Source organism: Lutra lutra, chromosome 14 (assembly GCF_902655055.1).
Source record: "Lutra lutra chromosome 14, mLutLut1.2, whole genome shotgun sequence".
NCBI classification, from domain to species: domain Eukaryota; kingdom Metazoa; phylum Chordata; class Mammalia; order Carnivora; family Mustelidae; genus Lutra; species Lutra lutra.
The window spans coordinates 46,465,310-46,488,507 of record NC_062291.1 but is presented as its reverse complement, the minus strand read 5'-3'; the positions used below and the strand labels follow the sequence as shown (position 1 = coordinate 46,488,507).

At 56.0% G+C, this 23,198-nt stretch overlaps 2 protein-coding genes across 3 annotated transcripts; one reads left to right on the top strand and one right to left on the bottom strand.

The window, feature by feature from the left end:
* Nucleotides 1–460: 460 nt before the first annotated feature.
* Nucleotides 461–5,786, bottom strand: SNCG (synuclein gamma). The gene is given in 6 exon segments (XM_047703559.1): nucleotides 461–772; nucleotides 1,036–1,107; nucleotides 3,554–3,681; nucleotides 3,970–4,011; nucleotides 4,809–5,012; nucleotides 5,015–5,786. Coding segments are annotated over 6 exon segments (489 nt in total). The 5' UTR covers nucleotides 5,034–5,786; the 3' UTR covers nucleotides 461–748.
* Nucleotides 5,787–5,966: 180 nt separating this feature from the next.
* MMRN2 (multimerin 2) lies at nucleotides 5,967–21,316 on the top strand. 2 transcript variants are annotated; one of them, XM_047702875.1, is made up of 7 exons: nucleotides 5,967–6,211; nucleotides 14,303–14,431; nucleotides 14,525–14,631; nucleotides 14,732–14,812; nucleotides 15,568–15,732; nucleotides 15,890–17,623; nucleotides 20,100–21,316. In XM_047702875.1, the coding sequence occupies exons 1-7, from the start codon at nucleotides 6,048–6,050 to the stop codon at nucleotides 20,483–20,485; spliced, it is 2,766 nt and encodes a 921-aa protein (XP_047558831.1). In that variant the 5' UTR covers nucleotides 5,967–6,047; the 3' UTR covers nucleotides 20,486–21,316. The 2 variants fall into 2 exon arrangements, with proteins under 2 accessions (XP_047558831.1, XP_047558829.1); XM_047702873.1 differs by lacking the exon at nucleotides 5,967–6,211 and adding an exon at nucleotides 9,614–9,822.
* The last annotated feature ends 1,882 nt before the right edge of the window (nucleotides 21,317–23,198 follow it).

Below are 23,198 nucleotides of genomic sequence, written 5' to 3'. Positions count from 1 at the left end.
TACTTTTAAAGGGTGGAGGCTCACTCTCCTGCTTTTCAGCGTCGTCTTTTCTAATGATACCTGATAGGACTTCTGGTAAAGGATGGCAAAGCCCAGCTCCAAGCTGGTGGGAGCTTGAGGCCAGCTGGGGCCAGGCAGGAGGAGCCATGGGGTCATGTCTTTCTGCACTGAGGGGGACTCAAAGAGGACTTGCTATGGGCCTGGACTTCACATCTTTAAAGGTTACCCTCAGTTCCAGGGAGGGGTGCGAGGTTGTCTGGGGGAGCCAAAAGCGCTCCATGTTAAAAGACAACAGTGTGGGCTCCCTGAAGGCGGTGCCTACACTCAGAAGGTTCCCGAAATGCCCAGGGTCTGCCCAAAGGGTACCTGGCCCCAGACCTGCTTCCCAGGCCCACCAGCAGGCTGGCCTGGCTTCTGTTCCCAGATGAGGCAGCACAAAGTGGAAGCATGGGCACGTATGGCCAGGGGTGAGGATTAGAGTTTTATTTGGAATCATTAAAAACAAAATTTCACAGCAGCATCTGTGGGTTCAGAAGGACCAGGGGGTAGAGGCTGTGAGGGAGGGAGTGAGGGAGGTAAAGTCATCAGAGGCAGCTTAGGAGGACAGGCCTGTGGGTGGCCAGATGTGGGTGTGGGAACATGGGCAACCCAGGTCACGCTCTGGGCTGGGCACTCCGCGTGCCTGGAGCGGGTGGGGTGCAAGGCAGAGGGCTCTTTCTCGGGGTCTCCGTGGCCGACTGGCATCCCTCTAGTTTCCTCCTCCACTCTTGGCCTGGGAGAGAGAGTTCCCCTCACACACAACCCCAGCTCCACCCCCAGCAGCCACCCCCCCAGGTCCCCCCCCCCCCCCCCCCCGCCGCCAGTGTGATGGGGCTGGGAGTCATCTCTGGCCCTTCACCCTAAGGGAATCATTCATGAGGGAACCTCCCACTCAGGCTGAGGGGGCTGCAGAAGGTCAAGGGGCTGTCCTGAGGGATCCGGGACCCTGGGAGGGAAGCAGCCTTGCCCAGTGTCCTCTGGGAGCCCAGCACTTACCTCCTCAGCCACTTCCTCTTCCCCTGTGGCTGCCTTGTCCTCCTGCGGGGTGGCTGGTTGCTCCAGTTCCTCCTGGGAGGGAGCAAAGGGGGACCCAGGGGATGTGGGACCGTGTGGAGTGTGCAGAGGCTCCAGCTGCTCTGTAGCCAGGGCTCATCCACCTGGCCTCAGAGATGAGCAGAAGCCCTCAACACCTTGCTGTGCGTGAAGGGCAGTAGGTGAAGGAAGTGTGAGGACCAGTCAGACCACGGGAGTGACAGAGCCTTGTGTAAAGACCCACAGTGGGGGCTCTGTCCAAGCATGCTGAGGCCTTCTGGGGGCACCAAGTCTCCTGGAGCCCAGCTTTACAAGCCCGCGCCCCCCACCAAGCTAAAGCAGAGTCTCTGGGCTGTCCTTGGTTGAGCCTCTGCATTGAGGAGGACTGGGTTGGGGGGGGCGGGGTGTAGTGGGTTGGGGGAGGGCTGTGGCCCTGAAACCTGAGGCCTGACGCACCCTCAGTGTCCCCAAATCACATGATCATACACCCTTGTCTGACTTAGTTCCCAAATAACCCCAGGAGGAGGGATATGCCATTGTTGTTCATACAGCAACCTCCAGGCCAGGGAGGCCAAGTATCCAGCTCAAGGCCTCAGAACTTAAAGCAATGGGACTTGTAGGGATCAGGTTGGGCTTGCTCCAGGCCCATCCTTATACAAGCAGCATCTTTCTATCTGCCTGCCTCCTGGATGGCCTCTTGGCTGAAGCTGGTCTGGTTGGGCCAGCAAGGGTTATACAATCCTCCCCACTTCCTGTCTCCTCCTCCCTTAACCCCAACCAGACACTTGCCTAAGTTGGCAGCTATGGGCAAAACCAGACTGGGTGATCAGGCAGGATCCCGGTCCTAGCACCTACCTTTAGAGGATCCTGCCATGTCCGTGCTACCACTGGGACATCCTTGGTAGACGGGGGCACCAAACTGTTCAGCAAGATTTGGGGCAGGCCTTTCAAGCAAAGGGTAGGCAGCTCCCTGTCTAGTCCTGCTGCCCCAAGGTGGGTAGATGAGGCCCGCAGAAGGAAAGGGCTGTCGGACAGGCAGTGCCACATCCTTCTATGGTTCACTGGAGGGGCAGTTGTGACTGGTTTTTAGGTGTCACCAGGAAATGTCTTTCTTGGGGCAGCCACCCATACCCTAAGACCTGGGTGGCTCCCTAGGCTCACCGGCCCTCTGTCAAAGCCAAAGAGAAGGGCCCAGGCTCCCTCTCAGAGACACAGTAGCAGCCTGGCCCTACCCCAGGGCCTCTTTTGTTGGGAGGGAGGGGCCTGGTGTCTCCCAGAGCACATGTGGGTCCTGCCCAGGTGATGATGATGATGGAGTCACCTGCTTCTGTTGGGTGCTCAGCATGATCCAGGAGTAACGGTTTCACGTGGGGCAAGTTCCCTGCAGAATTATACATTGTCACAGCAAATCGGGCACTCTCACCTCCTCCCGTGTCACGGATGAGGTAATGGAGGTCCCCAGGGGTTGAGTAGCTTCCCAAGGTCACACAGCTAGCCAGGGCAGAGCTGGGAGTGAGGACAGGGAGCAGTTGCCTACTCCAAGGACATGGGGACCCTGTATTGGTGCAGAAAGTGGGTGCCTGGGTGGCCCCCTCCCCAGCATTTCCCAAAGCAGGGATCCTCATTGCTGGGTGCCTGTACCCAGCCTGTACCTGCCCCCCATATAAACTGGGCTCTCCCCCACCCCAGCTACCTCACACTCTTAACTGCCCTGGGAACTGCAGACTGCCAGGACCAGCCCTGGGACCTTGAACACCTCACGTAACCTCTCTGGGCCTCATTTCCACACCCCATCTCTGGGGATTTGGGGCCCATTAAATGAGTTAGTAAGTGTAAAATGCCTCAAGTAGAGCCTGCTCTGTGGTGGGTGCTGGGACAGCTCACCCCTGGGGCCTCCACCTCCTGGGAGTGCCTGACTGCTCCCGTGCTCTCTGCAGCCAGCCGCCCAGGGGAGTGCGCGCACACACGCATACACGCGCGTGCGCGCACACACACACACACACAAACACACACACACACTTGTGCAAACTCACGAAGGCGAAGGGCGCTGTCAGGACCCTCCCTGCTTTGTCACGAGGGGGCGCTGCTTCCCTGCTCCTGCTGCGAGGGGAAGGCAACCCACCGGGCCCTGCAGGGAGGCGGGCCACTAGGCCTGTGGGCGGTGACTTCACAGCTCCAGCCCAGTGTTTTTGGCCTAGGAGGCTGCCTGTCACCACACGGGGCCCCATGGGGCCCTGCTTTCACGGGTGAAATGTGGTACCTCCCAAATGCTGAGCATCAAGAAGATGTGATTTGGAGCCTCACTTTCCAGTTGGGCGCCCAAGCTGCCCCCCTCACAAGGGTCATTGGGAGGATCCCAGGCATTAATGGGTGTGAGAAAAAAGAAGCACACACATCCTGGGCCTCTAAGTCTCTGCTTCCTTATAGGTCATGAGGCACTGATGCCTCCTCACCAGCCAGCCTCTCTGGGACCCCATCTCACCTTTCGAACCACTCCGGAGGTGATGGCAATGTTCTCTGCCTCTTCTACCGTCTTGATGGCCACTGTGTTGACACTGGTGACCACGGCTTCGCTCACAGCATTGGCCTGCTCCTTGGTCTTCTCAGCCACTGCAACAGCACTCCGACTAGCCTTCGTCCTCTTGCCCCCTGCCCCCATGGGCCTGGCCTGCCCAAGTCAGGCTGGGCAGCCCCTTTCTCAGAGCGCTCAAAACTCTGGCTCCACTAGAAGCCCCGGGCTGCCCCTTTCTCTGACTCTGGGGAGCCCTGATGCTGCTGGGGAAACCAGGAGGCCCACCCTGGGTCTAGCCTCAGGGTCTGGAGGGCTTGGAGCTTTAGCACCAGGTTGCAGTCCCTGGAGGTCCCAGCCCCCATGTCCCCTGGTCCTGGGCTTCTCACCTGAGGTCACGCTCTGCACGACATTCTCCTTGGTCTTAGCTCCTGTGGAGGAAATGGAGGCGTCAGCCTACCCCTCCTGGTGTTGCAGGGGTGGGGGGTGGTGAGAGCAAATACAGAACAGCTGGACAAGCCGTGGGGTCAGCAGGGGGTTAGGATGGTGTCCGGGGGCCAGCAGTCCCTTCAAAGGCTGCTTCCGGCTGTGTCTGAAGGAAGGGAATGGATGGGAAGTGGACAGGACAGGGCTGGGAGAGACCATAGGGTCTGGACCCGAGTGGGTGTGGCCGGGGCCTCGGAAGTAGCAACAGGACAGAGCTGAGTCACTGGCTTCTGAGGGGCTGAGGGGGGTGGGGCTGCACAGGATCCTGGGGCTCAGGCTCCTCTCCCCTGCCCCCCACTCTGAACAGGGTGGGGATCTAGGATATGACTGATGAGCACCTGCGCACTCATCCCACAGAGGCTGCAGGCTCAGCATGGCTTCTCATCTGAGTCCAGGGGTGCAAGAGCTGGGCTGGGGGACACTGGGTTGCATCTGTGCACGTGCACATGTGTGTATGTGCACAGACAGGTGTGTCTGAGGGCTGAGTGCCCTCTTGCTGTCTGCCCCAGACACGCTGGGGTCCTGAGGAGGTCAAAGCACATAATGGGGGGCTGAGGGGTTATGTACAGAAGGATGGGGGTGCTCCAGGGCCTGGAGACCCTGAGTCAACAGCCAGGTCCTCACCCCACCGAAAATGCCTCCCTGGAGCTGGGGGATAAGGTTGGCCCCCGGAAACTGGGCATCCCTGCCTCCAGCCTCCCAGCTGCTGCACCCTGCCACGCCCTGCTTCGCCCACACTCACCCACATACATGACCCCCTCCTTGGTCTTCTCGGCCGCTTCTGTCACCCCCTGCTTGGTCTTCTCCACGGCGCCCACCACACCCTCCTTGGCGATGGAGAAGCCCTTCTTGAAGACGTCCATGGTGGTGGGCAGGGCAGGGAGGTCGATCCTTGCAGAGAGCTGTGGCTGGGGCTGGCGAGAATGCTGCTGCAGCCGCCGTCCCGCCGCCTCTTATTGACGCCCATGAAATATTGATGATGCGGCGGCTGGCTGCTGGGAGCTCGGCCAGCGGGGCGGGGAGGGTGGGGGGAGGGGGCCCGCCCTCACCTTCCCCCAGGGCGGGGCAGCCGGGTCCAGCTCTCCCTGAGCCCAGTTGCTCAGCCCTCTCCTCCTGCCCCCTGCCCTCCGGGGGGGGCTGCAGGGGACTGGACTCGTCCTTATCCATCACTGCCCCTTATTCATCCACTGCCCTGTCCACCCACAGTGGCGGCAGGGGCTGGGGCTCTCGGGCCTGGGGCTATAGTGTCTGATGCATCTGGGACAGAAGGGGTCAGGCAGGGGAGGCGCCTTTGCTACCAGCATCCCAGGTAGGGCAGGGGTCAGAGCCACGCAGGCCTGTCAGGCAGCCGTGGCCAACCTCCCAGACCAGCCTGGGCTGCCTAGTGACTCACCAGCCTCATGGATGCCCCCACCCCCAGGCTCCAGCAAGGGCAGCTGGGGAGCTGGGTCAGAGGAGCGCACAAGGGTTCCCCAGTGCCCCAGGGACCCTAGGACCGCTCCTCCCTGAGCCTCCCCCCACCTGCTGGCTCCCACAGCCCCAGGGTGAAAGGTGCTGAGTCGGCATGCAGTGTCCCCCGCTTCCTGGCCACCAGCACGGATGGGCAGCAGGTTCCCTGAGACTGACCCGACCACTTCCTGCAGTCTCACTTCCACGCTCAGGCTCTTCTAGCTCCCACGGGGTCGTGTGTGGTGGGGCTGCCTCCCTGCGTGTCCCACACCTCCAGTGTCCCTGACCTAAGTCCTTTTGAGGCACAGGAACCAGCCCGAGTTGGCTGCCTCTGTGGGGGAAGGTGGGGGGGGTGGCGATTGGGGTGGGGGGGGGCCGGACGAGGCTCACCCGGTGGGCCGGCCCAGGCCACTTCCTCTCTTTGTTGTCCCTGTGCTCTCTTTTCCTTCTGAGACTTAACTTGAAGACGACGTCACCCTCACCAGCAGTCTGTGGAGTCACTTGCTGCGGCTGAGCCTGCCCCACTGCCAAGATGATCCTGACACTGCTGCTTGGCCTCGGGGGACCCCTGAGCTGGGGGCTGCTGGGGGCCTTGGCCCAGGCCCCAGGTAGTGGGTTCTCGGATCCACACAATCCAAGGCCACCTGGGGTCTGGGGGGCAGAGGCTGAGGACACCAGCAGGGAACCCAGCAGACGGTAAGGAGGACCTCCACCTTGGGGGAAGTCATGTACAGGATCTGAGTCCCGGCTCAGCCAGAACAAGGTTTCTCAGGACCTCAGTCACCCATGTGTGACATGACCTCATTGTCTACCTGCTGGGCCAGCAGTGAGGCTGAATGAGGTGCCCGGTGCCAGGCTCCTTTCAAAAGGCCACTGCCAGGCAGCCCGGACTGGGCACTGCGGGAAGTTTCCTGCTTGGGCCGTGGCAGGGACTGGACCTGGAGATTGGGGAGGAGCCTTTCTTGCCACCAACCACTTAGTTGGGGTGATGATGGGCAGTAGTTCCAGAAGTTTTCAGTTGGCTTGGCACTGGCTCCTGTTCTCTGAAGTAAGTAAACTCTGACATTCGAGCCTAGGTGAGGCTGGCCTGGCATAAGTCATAGAAGACAGATGCTCCGGGGACTGGATTTTTATCTGAGTGTCCCGGGACTGGTGTGGGTCCTCAGGCTGGCCCTGAGGGACAGGCAGTGAGCAGACAGGGTGCTCTGCTCTATTTCCAGAACAAGGAGGAGGCCATGGCATCTGTGGAGCCCTGCTTTAGTGCCCCTCTGGAAATGGGTAGGATGGTCTTGGGACCAAACCAGGACACCATTTTCCAGCTTTGTATTTGTCCAAGCCTGGGGCCCCCTGCCGATAAGATGCTAGGCCTGTGGGTTCCTCCTCCAGGTTCTCCATGGTCAAGAGCAGCAGGTCCTTTACTGGGTCTGTCTTGGGCTAGTCCTCTTGCCAAGTGTTAGCTCAGCGAATCCTCCCAACAGTTGCAGAGGCTCAGAGAGACTAAGCCGTTGCTGCAAGATCACACAGCTGAGGAGATCCAGAACCACAATCTAAGTCTGAGACAGAGCTCATGCTCTGGTCCCTGAGCCCTTAGAGGCAGCCCCAACCCCCAGATATGCCTCATATTCCTACGGAGCCCCCGACCACACACACACACACACACACACACACACACACACACACACACACACACCAGGCTTGGGGAGGGTGTTTATATGGATCTGGAGGGTGAGAGAGGGCAACTTACACCCACCCAGAGTCTTCCATTTGGCTCTCTGAGATTCACCATCATGATGGCTTGCAGAATGACTCTGCCTGGGACAGTTCCATACAGCTCTGACGCTTCAAGGTGAATGTGTTTGTTGGACATTTTCCCAAAAGCAGATTTGCCCACGGGGAGGAAAGAATAAGCAAGTGTAGGCCGAGTCTCCATGAGGTCTGACAAGCGGGGCTGGCGGCCCCATCTCTGCCCCGCCACCAGGCCTCCTCGGCCCTGGGTGATGCGGGTGATTCTCAGTCGGGGACACCACCCACCCAACTCTGATTTCAGGTCCAAGAACCAAGCCTCCCTTCCCCAAAGCCACTAGCTCCATGCCCCTTTCTTTGGGCTGCCTGTTTCCTTTTGCTAAAAGGAGGCTCAGGGTTCCAGATGGATCGGAAGAAGGTAGGAGACATTCCTCTTTTTCCACACCCCCTTGGCTATGGGGAGGGACTCTTGGGCTGCCCCATGGAGCTCACACATCAATTTCCTGGGGGATCCCAGTGTGTGCAGAGCACATGCAGGTGTACATACAAGGGCGTTCCAGCCCAGGAATGCCCGGGTCCCAGGGGAACCTAGGGGTTTCCTGCAGGCCTGCTGGGCCTCCTTCCCACGACCCAGAGTTGTGGTCCCCACAGGCCCAGCTCAGGTTGTCAAGGCCTCCGGAGGGGCTGGTGTGAAAGGAAGGAAATTCTGCTCAGTTCCTCGGGCTGATTGCTTCCCGTGCTCTGTGAAGGGAGAGGCGGAAATGCCATTCCAGCCTCCCTGCTGCAACAGGGGCAAGGGGAGGTGGGGCCCACAGTATCAGGGATAAGCCTCATGGACCCTCAGCCCCTGGCTGCCAGAACCAGGCCTCCCAGCCTGCATTTGCCCCACATACCTGTCTCTGGCAGGCCCTGGGAGGCCCTGGACATGGGCCCAGGTGAGACTCTTTACAAGGAGAAGTTAGAACAGAACAATTTGGTGGAGGTGGGACTTGGCTGGTACTTCCCATGGCTCTGGGACCCCCAGCAACGTGTGTTTTTGGACTCCGTGGGGACGAGGCTCTTTTGATGCTCCCTAGTTTTGGTGGGAGTGGGATGGAACAGAAGTCTGGGCTGTGGGCTCCTCTGAGCCAGCACGTGCTCCCCCTGCAGGACGGAGCCTGTGATGGGGACCAAGCTGAGCCCTGGGCAAGGTGCCCCGTCTTCACATTGCGGTGACAGCTCTCTCCACGCTGTGAGGCTCAGAGGGATGGGGACACCACCCAGCTCCTAAGTGACAGGTCAGAGCATCCACTGGGCTGCAAATCTCAGGTGCCTGCTGGCCTGTCTGCCCCGAGATGGGTGGTAGTGGTAGGAGAGGGAGCTCCCGGCCGTCTATCGGCCCTGCCCGCCAGCATCAGCTTCTCCTGGCCCACCTGCCAGCAACGTCTGTGATTTGTTGCAGCTGAGCGCTCCTGGCCCAGAGGAGTTACGCACATGGCTGGAGGTCACTCAGGAGCCGGGCGGAACCCAGGCCACAGGTCACGGCCATGGCAGCACTTCCTGAACCTGCTCCCGCTCTCAGAACCACAGGGCCCTGGGCAAACTCAGGGAACCCCCACTCTGGACACTGAGTGGGCCTCAGGCTCCTCTGCCAAAGTCCCTTTCCAGCTCAAAGACAAAGCCCTGCAAAATTCTCCCCTGCGGTGGTCATATTCAAGGCCGCATTCAAAGTCTCAGAAAGCAAGGATGCCAAGAACACGCTCTCCTTCCCCAGGAAGATGGAAGGGGCGGACAGAGGTGGGCTTCATTGGCACTGAAGTGTCCCAGTGGACAGTGGCAGCAGCACATCCATCATTCAGGAGGCTCCAGCAAACAGCCCTTTCCCTGCTAGAAGCTGGCTCAGCCTCCCCCACAGCCCCTCCCTCAGTCCCAAGGGAGAGGCCAGAAGTGGGAATCTTCTCCACATTTCCAGGACTGGGGAGGGGGAAGGGCCTTGCTCAAGGTCACCCTGAATCCAGGAAGGGGAACAGGAGGGGAGGGGCCCAGGTTTCCGAGCTCCCATTAAAAGCTCCAGAGGAGTCAGCAGACACTCTCCTGACTGGGGCAAAGCCTCAGGTGGGGGCCATGTGGGAGGTCCAGGGCAGCCCAAACCCAGCTGGAGGATCCCCACACTCATTTCTAGGCTGGCCCAGGAGAGGAGGGTGCAAAGAGCGCGGGGTGAGAACAATGGGCGCTTCGGTGAGCCGGGCTGGGGGTTCAGGCTCAGAGGGCTAGCAGTGCAGCTGCCAGGAGCTGGAGGAAACCAAAGCAAAGGTCAGGAATGTTCCCAGGGCTTCTGGGCCAGCGGCCTCTACTATGCCAAGGGGACAGGGCTGCCAAGGGAGGGGAAGCATGGGCAGGGAGAACAGTTGGAGCCTGAGGTTTGGGCAGGTCAAGAGAGAAAGTTCCTGGGCAGGAAGGGTGGGCGGTACTGTTTCCGGTTCCAGAAACTCGAGGTGGAAAGTCCCAGTCACTGCCTGGCAGTCTGGACCAGACCCAGCTCGCCTGGGCACAGGGCTTCTGGACCCTCCGCAGCAGTTCAGAGGGTGAGCAATGAACAGAACTTTGCTTTGAGTGGGTGTTTCTCAATGTCGGCACTACTGGCATTTGGAACTGGCTAATTCTTGGCTGTGGGGGTGCCGGGCCATGCTGTGTGCATTGCGAGGTGTTCCGCAGCTTCCTTGGTCTCTGCCCACTAGATGCCAAGTTCACGGGCGTCTTCCCCATGGAGGAAGTCCATTTGCCTCCCCACCCTGAGAACTACCAGTTTAGAGAAACACTTTTCTCCAGGCCTGAGACCATGTTCCAGCATTTCCATGGGGCCCAGGGTGGGGGTGGGGTGGATGCCGGAGTTTCTGGTTCTAGAACAGTCTGCAGGTGGCTGTCTCACCCGTGGTCCCTAAACTCTGGGCCCAGTACTTTCACCATCACTCTTTCTGTGTTGAGCGAACATTCTTTCCTAAAATCAGAGCCAACTCCATGGGCATGTGACCTCAGCGGTCACACAGGGCACGCCCACAGAAGGGCCCCACACTTGGTTTAATCTCTATTGTTGTCCCGCATTTTCATTTTGCACTGGACACTACAAATTATGTAGTCAGTCTCGTGTAAAATATTTACTCTCTATCCCTTTACGGAAAAACTGTGCCGACCCTCTAGGTTAGAGTCAAACCCTCTGCAATGTTGGCTGAGACAGTCAGAAGCCCCTTCACCCACTAGTCCCCAAAGGCAATGACTTTTAACTCTTTTGGTGAATCTTTTGGCATTTACCTCTGTGTCTCTAACTAACATGTTTATATTGCTGCTTCTTGGGAAGTAGCATTATCTTTGGTTCAGCTCTCATTCCCACTCCATACCCCAATCCCAGCACGCATGCACAGGCATGCAAGAAGGCGTGCATGAACATACATGTGCACACACGTGCACTACCCCTCTGTCATCCTCCCATATTATCATTTTGAGTATTTACATTTATACGACTACGTATGCTACTCAGAGTGGAGACTGGAAAAAAACTATGAATCCTTCCCCCTGCCCCCCAACCCCGCCCACATTTCATATTTTTGGTCTTCCCTGGAAAACTGTGTTCATTTTCTTTGTTCCTCGTGTCTCTGTCACTACTCAATCACGAATTCTTGGCCACTTGTCCACACCAGCTCTCCCCTTTTATCCATGTCAGGTGCTTGAACCACCTGTGTCTTCTCAGCAATACTGCTCTCAGAGTTCCAGCTGTGCTCCAGTCTGGACACTGGCCCCACACCCACTGCCCATCACTGTACTGGGCTCTCCCTCTCGAATCCCCCCTGGAACTCCTCCTGTCTCCTGAGGCCGTGCTTTCCTCGTTCTTGGTTCTCTGGCTCATGTTGGTGGAGGACCTCTGGCATGATGGTGCTGTATCCTGGGCTGTGACTTAGGATGACCCACAGAGCTTGAAAATGCTGATGCCCAGGCCACAATCCCAGAGATGCTCGCTTCACTGACCCAAAGTGGAGCCCAGAGGCTCTTCTTTATAAAGTGCTACCCAGTGGTTTTGATGAGAAGATTTGATGACAAGGTTGCAAACCACTGCTCAAGTAGTTTCCTGATGAGGGGTCTGAGCGGGGGCAAGGTTTTGAAACCTGGTTTATTGAAAATGTCTTTATTCTGTGCTCTTCACTTTGATAGTTAGGCTGGGTATAGGATTCTAAATTGGAAATATTTTCCTCTATTTTTTTTAAGGTTTTATTTATTTATTTATTTATTTGAGAAAGAGGGAGAGTGTGTGTGAGCCAGGGGAGGAGCAGAGCGAGGAGGAGAGGGACAAGCAGACTCCACACAGAGCATGGAGCCCAATGCAGGGCTTGATCTCATGCTGAGATCATGACCTGAGCTGAAACCAAGAGTCAGACTCTTGGTTTAACTGAGTTAACTGACCGAGTTAACTGACTGAGCCACCCAGGTGCCCATTCCATATTTTGAAGGCAGTTCTTCACTGTGTCCTAGTTTCCAGTGTTCCTGTTGAGGGGTTCAAGGCCATTCTAAGTGCTGATGTGTGTATGTGTGTGTCTTGATTTTTCTCTCTAGAAATTATAGAATTCTCTTCATTTCCAGGGTTCTAAAATTTCATGATGACCTTGAGTTTATTTTCATATTATGTGCCCTTTGAATCTGAAGGTTCAAGCCCTTCACTTCTGTAATATTTGCTTGATTTTTTTTTTTTATCAATGATTTCCTTGCTCTGTTCTCTTTCTGGAACTCCTATTGTTCAGATGTTAGATTTCCAGGATCTGTTTTTCTAATCTTTCCCCTCCAGGTTTCTCTTTCTCTCTTAGTTCTTTTAGGAAAATTTCTTTAACTTCACCCTCTAACATTTCTATTAAATCTCTTTTGCATTTCTACTGTTATAGTTTTAATTTCCAAGGGTCCTTTTTGTTCTCTGAATGTTCTTCTATTTTTAAAATAGCTTCCTCTTCTTTCTTGGATGCAGTAACTTCTCTTGTAGATCTGGGGTTATTAACACAAATTTGAGGGACCTCTCTTCTCTGCATAATATTGGTTTTGTCCAAGTTGAATTTTTTTTTTCCAATTGCTTGTTTTTGACCTCCCTCTTTTGTACTACAGATTTTTCTCAGGAGTCATCTTGGACATCTGCCCACTTGAGAGTAGACAGACTAAGAAGCTGGTTGGAAGCTGGGTGTGTGGATGGGGCTTTCTGATGTGTTTTTTCATAATATGAAAATATGCTGGGCTATTTTACTGGGGGAGCCCCTGATGTTATTGTTTTTTAGGTCTTTCCTCTTGAGTGGGGTCGTTCTCCTGATGAGTTTTTTCAGTCTGCTACCAAGAGGGTAAAAGCTGGTCATTAGGCTTTTGGGAGCCAAGTAGGAAATCAGGCTGGGGGAAAGGGGGGCTCAGCTTTCAAAACAGATATGGTCACTCAATCTCCCTCAGTCCTTCCCCCGCCCTACCCCAATCCCTGTGTGCCTGGTGACCCCAGGACAGAGACCAGCTCCAGAGAATAAAATCCCAGCCCAATAGCCACTCCATCTCCAAGGCCCCTGAACACAGCCTCCTAATACCTGACAAGTGTGGCCATTCCTCTCCACACCTACCACCATCACCCATGGAACCTGCCAGCATCTTCCATCTAGATCCCTGACACAGTCACCTATACCTTGCCATTTCTTGACCTTTCTGTACCCAAGAGCCAGGGTGGCTCTGTCATGTCACTTCCCTGCTCAAACCCCCTCCCCCACAACTTTCCCTGCTTTCAGGACATGGTCCAGCTCCTTGTCTGGCATCAGGCCTCCATTGCCTGGCTTATCCTTACCTCTGCACCCCCTTCCCTAACCCAATACCTGCATTTCAGTGGGCCATACACCTCCATCACAGCTCCTGGCACCAAATTATCACTTCCTTCTGAAAGTCTCCCCAGGTCCTAGCACTTTCCACACCTCTGAGATGGCCTGTTTTCCTGGGGACCTTGGAGGGAAGATCTGTTTCTCCATATTGGCCCTGAGTGCTGCTGAGCGTTAGCCCAGCACCCAGCACCCAAGAGATGCTGAGCTGAGCTGAGCCCTGGAGGTCATTGCCACTTGCAACTCTGGAGAGCTCCGTTCTCAGAGCCAATTACCCGGCAAAGGACCCTCTGATCTATTCTGCTGAGCCCATCAAGCCTGCCACTGGACCAGTGAGCTGGGGCTGTGCCAGCCATGAGCACTCCTGCTCCTGGGGATTTCTGTAACCACATGCACTGGTACAGGGCAGAGGTGGGAGAGGCTACCTCTCGGGTGTTCAGGATGCTAGCTGTGATCCCCAAACCACCCTGTAGGACCTTTACCAGAGAAGGGACTTCTCAGCTCCGCTGCTTTCTTCCACACTGCTGGAAAGTCCATTTCCATAATGGCCATAATGGGTAGTGGCCAGGGAGCAGGTGCCGTCCCCGCAGCCTGGTCTGTGGTGAGGAAAGGCGTGGGTGGTGATGGGGAAGGCCAGCAGTGTTCGGTGAGACTTGTCAGGACCCAGACCCTTGATACTCATCCACTCACCTGGAGGAGGGTGTTATAATCTCCATCTGAGTAATGGGGAAGGGGGTCTCCCTAAGTGCCTCATGCAAGATCACACAGCCAGAGTCTGAAAGATTTGAACCCAGGACCCTCCAGCCCCGGCAGTACTATCCTGCTTTTCTGGCACTGAGAGGAACAGTGAGAGCCTTTCCTGGCTCTGTGGGTGATTTTGCTGTGTGATTTCCGGGGTGCTCCTCAGCCTCTCTGGGCCGATCCCTGTTTGAGGGGCTTCGTGGAAGGCAGTGGAGCAGGAGTCGTTGCAGGCGGTTTTGTGGAGCTCTAGTCCTGGAGTCAGGGATGAATAATGCAGAGCGCTCCCCTCTCAGGCTAATGGATTCCAGAATCCCCGGCACTGGGTGGTGCAGGGAGGCGGGGATGGTGCGGGGGGGAGGAGGGCACCAGCACACAGCTGACCTCCAGGAAGGGTCCTATGGGACTTGGGTGTGGCTCAGCAGCCCTCTCCTCTGGCTTGTTCTTCCAGGAACTGGTGCCCTTACCAGAAGTCCCGGCTGGTCACCTTCGTAGCTACTTGCAAAACAGAGAAATTCCTCGTCCACTCACAGCAGCCATGCCCACAGGGGACTCCGGACTGCCAGAAGGTCAAAGTCATGTGAGTGGGGGCAGGATGGGGCAAGGTGGACCATCCAACTGAGGCCAACGCTGGCTTACCCTGGAGTCACTGAGGTGGCCCCTTTCTCTCCAGGTATCGTGTGGCACACAAGCCAGTCTACCAGGTCAAGCAGAAGGTGCTGGCCTCCGTGGCCTGGAGGTGCTGCCCAGGCTTTGCAGGCCCTGACTGCCAGCATCATGGTAGGGCTCCCTGGGGCTCCCTCCCCTCCAACCTCTGACCCCAGAGGTCAGGCCATTCCTCTGACTTGTGGGGTCAACATCTGTTGCCTCCTCTCCGCAGATCCCACGGCAATCCCTGAGCCTGAAGATCTAGGTGATGGCCTCCAGGAGCCTTGGGATGGGCCAGTCGGCTTTGAACCTGGTATGCTGCTTCCCCAGAAGGTGCAGGAAGGGCAGGCAGGCAGAAAGAACCCAAGTGCCCAGGTCCCTTCTCCTCTGTTAGGGTGGTGCCATTTTGGGAAAACTCTGTGCCCAGAATCAGCAGGGGCCCTTCTGTGGCTCTGTATCAGCCTACCCCCACACCAAGGAGGCAAGAGTCACAGGATCCTCCATTACTACCTGCTGGCTAAGCCCACACACCGTTTTCCTTGACTCCATTTTCTGGGAAAGACAGCTTCATCTCGCATCTCCCCTGCCCCTTAAATGTCACAAGATCTCGTTGGCTGGAAGAAGGTTTCCCACACGCATCCCACCAAACGTCAGGAAGTTATACTACCCTTGGTCTAGAGTCAGCACAGAACCTAAGAGAACCATTTGGGAGGGCTTTCAAGGCTGGGCCACATCTGGGAAGGTGAATGAGTTTCATCACGTGGTGAACTCCTACCTTTTGACAAGGGCTGCCTCGAATGATGAGAGGCCAAGTCCACACAGTGGAGGAGGAAAGTGTGCCGTGATTGATTAGTCATGTCTGCCGAAAGTGCTAGATTGAGGGTGAGGGCTCATGTGCCATGCATTTCCCCTTCCGGAGCTAAAGGCTGCTAAGCTCCTGCTCAGAGGACATAAGCACACACCTCCTTGATATTTCCAACTGAACCTGGGGATTTCTTTCTCTGTAGCTCCTGATCTACCCAGGCCTGGGGAGTTAGACCTCAACTCGTATCTCTCATGTGTCTTCAGGCCAGCCGGCTGCAGAGCTCAGAAGCACTATGGAGAGGCAGGAACATCTGCTGGGAGATCTCCAGAATGATATTCATCAGGTGGAAGACGGCCTCTCAGGCCTTTGGAAGGCCCTGGCAAGCAACCTCACAGCTGCCACGATTGAGGCAAATCAGACAGAGCCTGGTGAGTGGCAGGTTCCAGGAAGAGTCTGCTTATATCCAAGGGGATGAGAGGAAGGCCCTAATCTCAGAGGGCCACCCCCCACCCCACCACCCAGTCCTTGCCCGGGGAGGGTTGTCTGCTCCTGCAGAGCTTGTGTAAGAGCGTGTCTCTGTTGCAGAGGTGCCTGGTGGATCCTTGGAGCAAGTTCTACTGCCCCACCTGAACGCCTTCCTGCAGGAGCATTTCAGCCCTATTTGGAGGAGCCTTAATCAAAGCCTGCAGGGCCTCTCCCAAGCCATGAGAAACCTGTCTCTTGATGTAGAGGCCAACCAACAGGCCATCAAGGGGGTCCGGGAGAGCACGGTAGCCAGGGCTGACTTCCAGGAGCTGGGTACCAAATTCGAGAGCAAGGTCCAGGAGAATGCCCAGAAAGTGGGGCAGCTGCGGCAGGACGTGGAGGAACGCATGCACGCCCAGCACCTCTCCCTGCAGCATTCCCTCTCCCAGGTCGAGGCAGACGTGGACGCCAAGCTGAAGAGGTGCCTCAAGGCCCCAGAGCCCGTGGGGGCCAACGGCAGCCTCGTCCTAGCAGCAGCAGCAGCAGCAGGGGCAGGGGCCAGGCCAGAGCCGGAGAGCCTGCAGGCCAGGTTGGGCCAGCTGCAGAGGAACCTGTCGGCGCTGCACACCGCAGCCGGCCGCAGGGAGGAGGAGTTACAGAGCACCCTGGCTGACATGAGGGCCACCCTGGCACAGCACGTGGATGAGATCAAGGAGCTATACTCGGAGTCTGACGAGACCTTCGATCAGATCAGCAAGGTGGAGCGGCAGCTGGAGGAGCTGCAGGTGAACCACACGGCGCTGCGCGAGCTGCGCGTAATCCTGATGGAGAAGTCGCTGATCATGGAGGAGAACAAGGAGGAGATAGAGCGGCAGCTCCTGGAGCTCAACCTCACCCTCCAGCACCTGCAGGGCGGCCACGCTGACCTCATCAAGTACGTCAAGGACTGCAACTGCCAGAAGCTCTACTTCGACCTGGACGTCATCCGCGAGGGCCAGCGGGACACCACGCGCGCCCTGGAGGAGGCGCAGGTGAGCCTGGACGAGCGGCACGAGCGGGATGGCTCGTCGCTGCAGGCCCTGAGCGGCACGGTGGCCGCGCTGTCGCAGGCGGTGGACGCGCAGCGGGCGGAGGGCGAGCGGGCGCGGGCGGACGGGGCGAGGCTGCGGAGCCAGATGCGGGCTCTGGCCGGCGAGGCGAGCGCGCTGCAGACGGCGCACGGGGAGATGCGGGCCGAGGTGGGCCAGCTGCACAGCTACTTCACGGCCCTGCTGGACGACGCGCTGCGTCACGAGGCCATACTGGCCGCCCTTTTTGGGGAGGAGGTGATGGAGCAGATGGCGGAGGAGGCGCCCGACCCGCTGCCTCTGAGCTACGAGCAGATCCGCGCCAGCCTGCTGGACGCAGCCACCGGTCTGCAGGAGCAGGCGCTTGCCTGGGACGCGTTGGCCGCCCGGGTGGCGGCCGTGGAGCGGGCGGCAGGGGCCGGTGGGTCCACCCCGGCGGGGCTGGCGCGGGAGCTGGAGCGCCTGGACTCCGACCTGCGGCGGGTGGGCCGGTGCTGCGAGGCTTCGGGGGTCTCCTCCCTCAACAGCTCCCTTGAGGGCCTCCACGAGGCACTGGCCACCGCCCAGCGCGACTGGGAGCAGCACCGGCGCCTCTTCCACGGCCTCTTCGGAAACTTCCAAGGGCTTGTGGCTTCCAACATCAGCCTGGACCTGGGGAAGCTGCAGACCATGCTGAGCAGGAAAGGGAAGAAGCAGAAGGGTCTGGAAGCTCCCCGGAGGAGGGACAGGAAGCAAGCTGAGACTTGGGCGGATGAGCCTGTCCAGGGGCTGGTGCTTGGGGAGGCAGGTGAGTTCCCCAGCGGAAGCCGTGGGAGTGGTGGCGGGGGGTGGGGGTGAGGGTCTGGGTCGGGAGTCAGCTGGGTGAGTCTGGGAGGACAGGGCTGTCTGCAAGCAGCTCTTCCTCTCCGAGAAGGCAGAAGGCAAGGTGAAAGAGAACGGGGTGACCAAGGGTCAGCACTACTCAGGCCCAGCTTTGCTTTGATCCCCCTTCCTTATCCCTTGCTTATACCTGAAGTGTAAGCAAATGTCAGTGAGCAGGCAGAGGCCCACCGTGAGATGTTTGAGTCTCGGGACACACCTCTGGCTGCCAGTGCACCTGCAGAGCCTGCGGAGGAAAGCCTCCCTTTCCTGCAGGCCGCAGCCTCCAGTCCCTCCATCTTAGCTCTTCCTCTCCACCCTACTTCACCCCCTGTGTCTTTAATCGGCTCCCCTGTATACAGTATGTGAACGGGGGCTGGTGTCATTGGCCATGGGGAGGACCCCACAAGAGGGGAATCCAGGGGAAGACCTTGGGCCCTGAAGGGAGCTCTTTGTGCTGACATAGTCGACCCCTCTTGCTGCTCCACGCCAGGTCCCTGCAGTGCCTGTCTTGGGCTTTGCCATGTTGAGTCCTCTTAACATGGGAGAACCACTACCTCCATCAAAGGGTTGCTATGAAGACTAACAGACACATTTACCAAGTACCTGACATAAGGTCTAACATTTAGTAGAAACCAGTCAGTGCTTTCCCGTTTCCCCAGCATTTTCAGGGCCGAGGCTCTGTCTGCACTAACTCTTCCATCTTTTTTCCTTCTGCTAGTGATGCAAGCCCCCAACTGCCTGATGGTTTATGTATCTGAGTGTACCACTGCAGTGTTTTGTTATTTCAAAAAAATTTCCCCTTAAAAATAAAAATTCCCGCTGATTTGTCTTGTAGAAGGGCCATAGGTCTTGAATTTGTGCCCTGCAGGGTGGCGCACTCTCAGTTTACCTGCTAGCAAATCAGTGAAGCGCAGCGCTTGAGCCTTCTGAGGGGCCGGTGGGCTGGGCTGGTAGGGTCGGCCTGCGGGCTGGCGGGAGGTAACCGGTGGAGAGAGAGCCAAGTACCAGCAGAGGGCGCGCTGGGCGGGCATCCCTTGGGCTGGGCGAGCATCCCTTGGGCTGGGCGAGCGCCCCATCTCCTGGCTGCTGGGGGAACTGCAGAGCCAGCCGCCGGCCTTGGACAGGACACACTTACTACAAATGGGAAAGCTATTCAACACTCCAGTTCTCAGAAAAATCTTCCAGAACTAAAGAAGAGCAAAATTTTGACACTCACAAGTCTATTTCTGGACCGGGAGCCAAAGAGCTGGGGCTCTAGGTGGGATTAAGGCACAAATCACAATGCAAATTGCCCCTCCTTTAGGCCTTGCTTGGTTTTATCCCCTAAAGAAACGGGGAGTTTGGTCTCAACCAAGGGACACAGAGAGAGATACAGAGAGACACACAGAGGGTTGAGGGAGCACATGTGAAACATGACCTCATCAGTGCCAAGGCCAGTGTCATGGGCAGAACCTCCCTGGGACTCACCCTTCCCATTTCCTAGCTCTGTCCCACCCCACCCCACCCCCACCCCCACCCTGAGAGTCATGGCCAGGCAGCAGGGTTGGCTCCTTCCTCACTGTACACTCACCATCTACATGGAAAGGCTCAATCTGCCTCCATGCCTCCTGGTGGGCCCTCCACCTGTGTTCTCTTGTTCTTGCTTGTCCTCCCATGGCTGGCTAAAATGCTTCTGTATGTGGGAAGAACACCAGAAACCAGGAGGTCCAAGGACGGCTCCCAGTGTGGTCATTTATTATGAGCAAGCTTTCCCTTTCTGGGTTGGTTTCTCCATCTGTAACCCCAGGACTCTGTGCAACAGTTTGAAAGCATTAAGATGACCAGCTTGAAGAGCCTTCCTGTCCGGGCCCACCTGCTCTCCTCCCTCTAAGGTCCAGACATCCAGTAGGAAGGATCCTTCGGTGTTCTTTCATTCTCTCACCAGCGTTCACATTATTAGGTGGAGGATAGGTAGTATCTTCTCCCTTGCCCTTGCGTAGCTTAAGATCCCCAGTAGGTGGCAGGAGTGTGGGAGTCAGAGACCTGGGTTCTTGCCCTGCCTTGCCATGGGCAAGCCACACAGCTTTGGAGGAGTTAAGCACTCAAGACTCAAGGTTTCCTCAGAGGAGGGGCACTTACCTCCCAGGATGTTGGCAGGAAAAAAGAACAAATGAGAAAGTGCTTTTGAAAAATGTATACTCTTAGAGATGACAGCTTTGTATCTCTCTTCCTCTCAGTGGCCCGGGAAGTGTGGGCCAGTTGGCTCCCACCCTCTGAGGCTGCTATCAGGAATACCTAGGTTATCTGGAAATAATGACCTATTCCTACTGTTCATAAGGTATGAGAAAGGCAGATCTCAGGGTTTGATTTCCCATCCAGGGGAGTGAGAGACCGTCACTGAGCACTTCCCTCCTGCATTCCAGGCTCCCCTGTGGCCTTCTATGCCGGCTTTTCAGAGGGCACAGCCTCGCTGCAGACCGTGAAGTTCAATGCTACTTACATCAACATCGGCAGCAGCTACTTCCCTGAACACGGCTACTTCCGAGCCCCTGAGCGTGGAGTCTATCTGTTCGCAGTGAGCGTTGAATTTGGCCCAGGGCCGGGCACCGGGCAGCTGGTGTTTGGAGGTCACCATCAGACCCCTGTCAGTTCCACCAAGGAGTGGAGGGGTGGAAGCACGGCCACGACCTTCACTATGGCCAAGCTGCAGAAAGGCGAGAGAGTGTGGTTTGAGTTAACCCAGGGATCAATCATCAAGAGAAACCCACCGGGCACAGCATTCGGGGGATTCCTGATGTTCAAGACCTGAATGCCAGGCACAGCCCTGACCAGATGTCGTGGACTCGCCCAGCTCTCCTTGGCCTGGAGCTCTGGCCAGGGTTGGTCTGGAGACCATCCAGTTGGTCTAGTTCTTCCTGGAAAACTTCTGCAAAGACGATGCAGTATATGTGGCCTTCCTCTAGATGCCCTGAGTTTGGCTATTTCTTAATGACAAGAAGAACTGGAATGCTTCTGTCTGGGCAGGACCTGGCCCTGGGAAGCGTGAGCCTGAGCTTGGTGTGCCTTCTGACGCAGTTCGGCGTCATGAGCTCCAGATCCTCACCACACCCCAGGTCCTACAGCTTCTCTGGTGTGTTGCTCCTCCTGTGGTTGGAAACTTTAGACCTTTCTCCCGCCTCTTCTCCCTAATCTTATTCTAGAAAAGTATTCCTCCCTGGAAGGAGTATGCTTAAAATAGAGGTGACATTTTGGATACTGTTGGAAACCAGTCTCTACCCACTCCAGGGCAGTAGGAGAAAACCGACCTATTTGGCCTCTCTTAGAAATAGGGACAAGGGCCTCATTGAGTTAACCAAAGGAAACAAAATTATATTTCCTTCAGTTTTGGCCCTTCTTTGAATTTATCTGTAACTTAATTTCACTTATTTTTTCCTTGCCTCCGCAAGGGCCAAGGCATGCCAGACAAGAACTAAAACGTGTACAGCCTTCAACTTTTTTACTTCCTCCCAATTCGCTGATGACCATCCTTATTCTTATTAGCATCTCTCACCAGGAAGGAGGCTGAGGGAGGAAGTGAAGGACGACTGTCAACGTTTCCCTTGGTAGTGGGTCAGCTCTGGAATAAAGCAATGCCCTTCAAGTCTCTGCCTGGTTTATTTATGGAACACAAAAGGATTTGGTAAAGGAGGTAGAAATATAGGACAAAATGAAACTATTTGGGATAAATCATGACTCTCATGACTCCAGGCTGTATTTGACTTCACAGTTCCAGTAAGTTCTACATGCAGGGCCCGCACAGCAGGCAGTGGTGTGAATACTGGATTAGACAGCAACCCTTGGAGTTGCAACTGTTCCCCCCAGTATCAACATAGGGTTTCAAAGCATTACAGATCCTAGAGCCAACAGGCTTGAGAAAGCAGCCATCTAGTTGTAAGGACATGTTTATGTTTTGGTAGTTAGGTATCCAACGTGTGTCAAACATCTCTTCTCCATTACAAAATCGGTTTGGAGTGGCATCTGGGTAGCTCAGTGGGTTAAAGCCTCTGCCTTTGGCTAAGGTCATGATCTCAGGGTCCTGGGATCGAGCCCCCCTCATCGGGCTCTCTGCTCAGCAGGGAGCCTGCTTCCCCTTCTCTCTCTGCCTGCCTCTGCCTACTTGTGATCTCTCTGTGTCAAATAAATAAAATCTTAAAAAAAAAAAATCGGATTGAACTGGGTAGTGAAAAAGGACAGGAAGGGCGCCTGGGTGGCTCAGTGGGTTAAAGCCTCACGAAACACTCAGAGTAAAAGTAAGGGGACAAAGGCCAAGAAGATACAGTTCAGAGGAGTAACAGGTAGGCCACATTATTCCATCTAAAAACGAGAATCACGGTCTCCACCTCCAAGGGCAACGATGGACGAATCTTTCAGCCACAGCCGCTGCTTCCAGCGGACGTGTCTTGTATATGTACCTCGGCACTCATAAACTAGTTCTAAGTCTCCTCCTGATTTCCAGCTTTCGGGCGACTTGCCTATTTCTGCCTTTGCCCTGAGCTCGCAATATTTAACTTCCCCTTAACCAGGACGGTGCCGCTGCCATTAGGTGGCCTCTCCCACCATGACCGACTGGCCACCTTCAGTGCGCCGTGTCCTCCTGGCCAGGCCTGTACTGTTCCGAGGGCTGCCGCAAGGCTTTGTGGGAATATGCATCTCAGGCTGGCGCCAGAAAAAGTCCATGCACTAGCAGCAGGGAAACAGTTCTCCAAGTGGATGAAGATTTAATGGCTGAATTACCATCTGCCTCAAATTACCTACAAGAATTATTCTGGAAAGACACTGTCCTCATTTCTTAATGTCTTCTCTATTAGTACTACTACTAATATTAAAGAAACCTTGGAAATCATCACTGTTCCAACTAATCAGTGGCAGTAACATTATGCCGGGAAGGAAAACGAATATGTTGATCTAGGTTTGGGGTCAACCTTTTACGGATAGAAGGAAAGCTATAGCAAGTAATTTGACAGGCCCAGGAAATCCCAGTTCTTTACCAGGCTGCATGAGAGTGCATGCTTGTTTCAAGAAACCATCTTGCGGGGACACTGAATAGGGGTTCCTGTGAAGAAGCTGTTAACAAGCTATCCCCAAACATGCATTTTTTGGGGGGAGACATCAACGAATCCCAAATTTTTACAATTTAATATGTCCAGCTGCCTAAGGCACCCCGAGGTTTGCTGACTGAATCTATGCACAGTCGGAAACAGCTCTGATAGGCGGTGAAATTACGTGCAGGAGGGGAGAGGACACTGTGGGGGAACAGAGGGAAAGCTGCCTTTTAGCCCTGAAGCTCCAGCTTCTCACAAAGCACTTGCTGCAGCTGGAACACCGTAAAGCAGGGTAAATGGACTCCATGACTGTAGGTAACAAAAACCGTTACAGTTACAGGACAAGAAACCAGGCGCTATGCTAGCAGAGAAAGGAAATTGGAAGCCATGACCTGCCCAAGTCGTGAGATGAACACTCTCTTGACACGACTAGTAGAAATG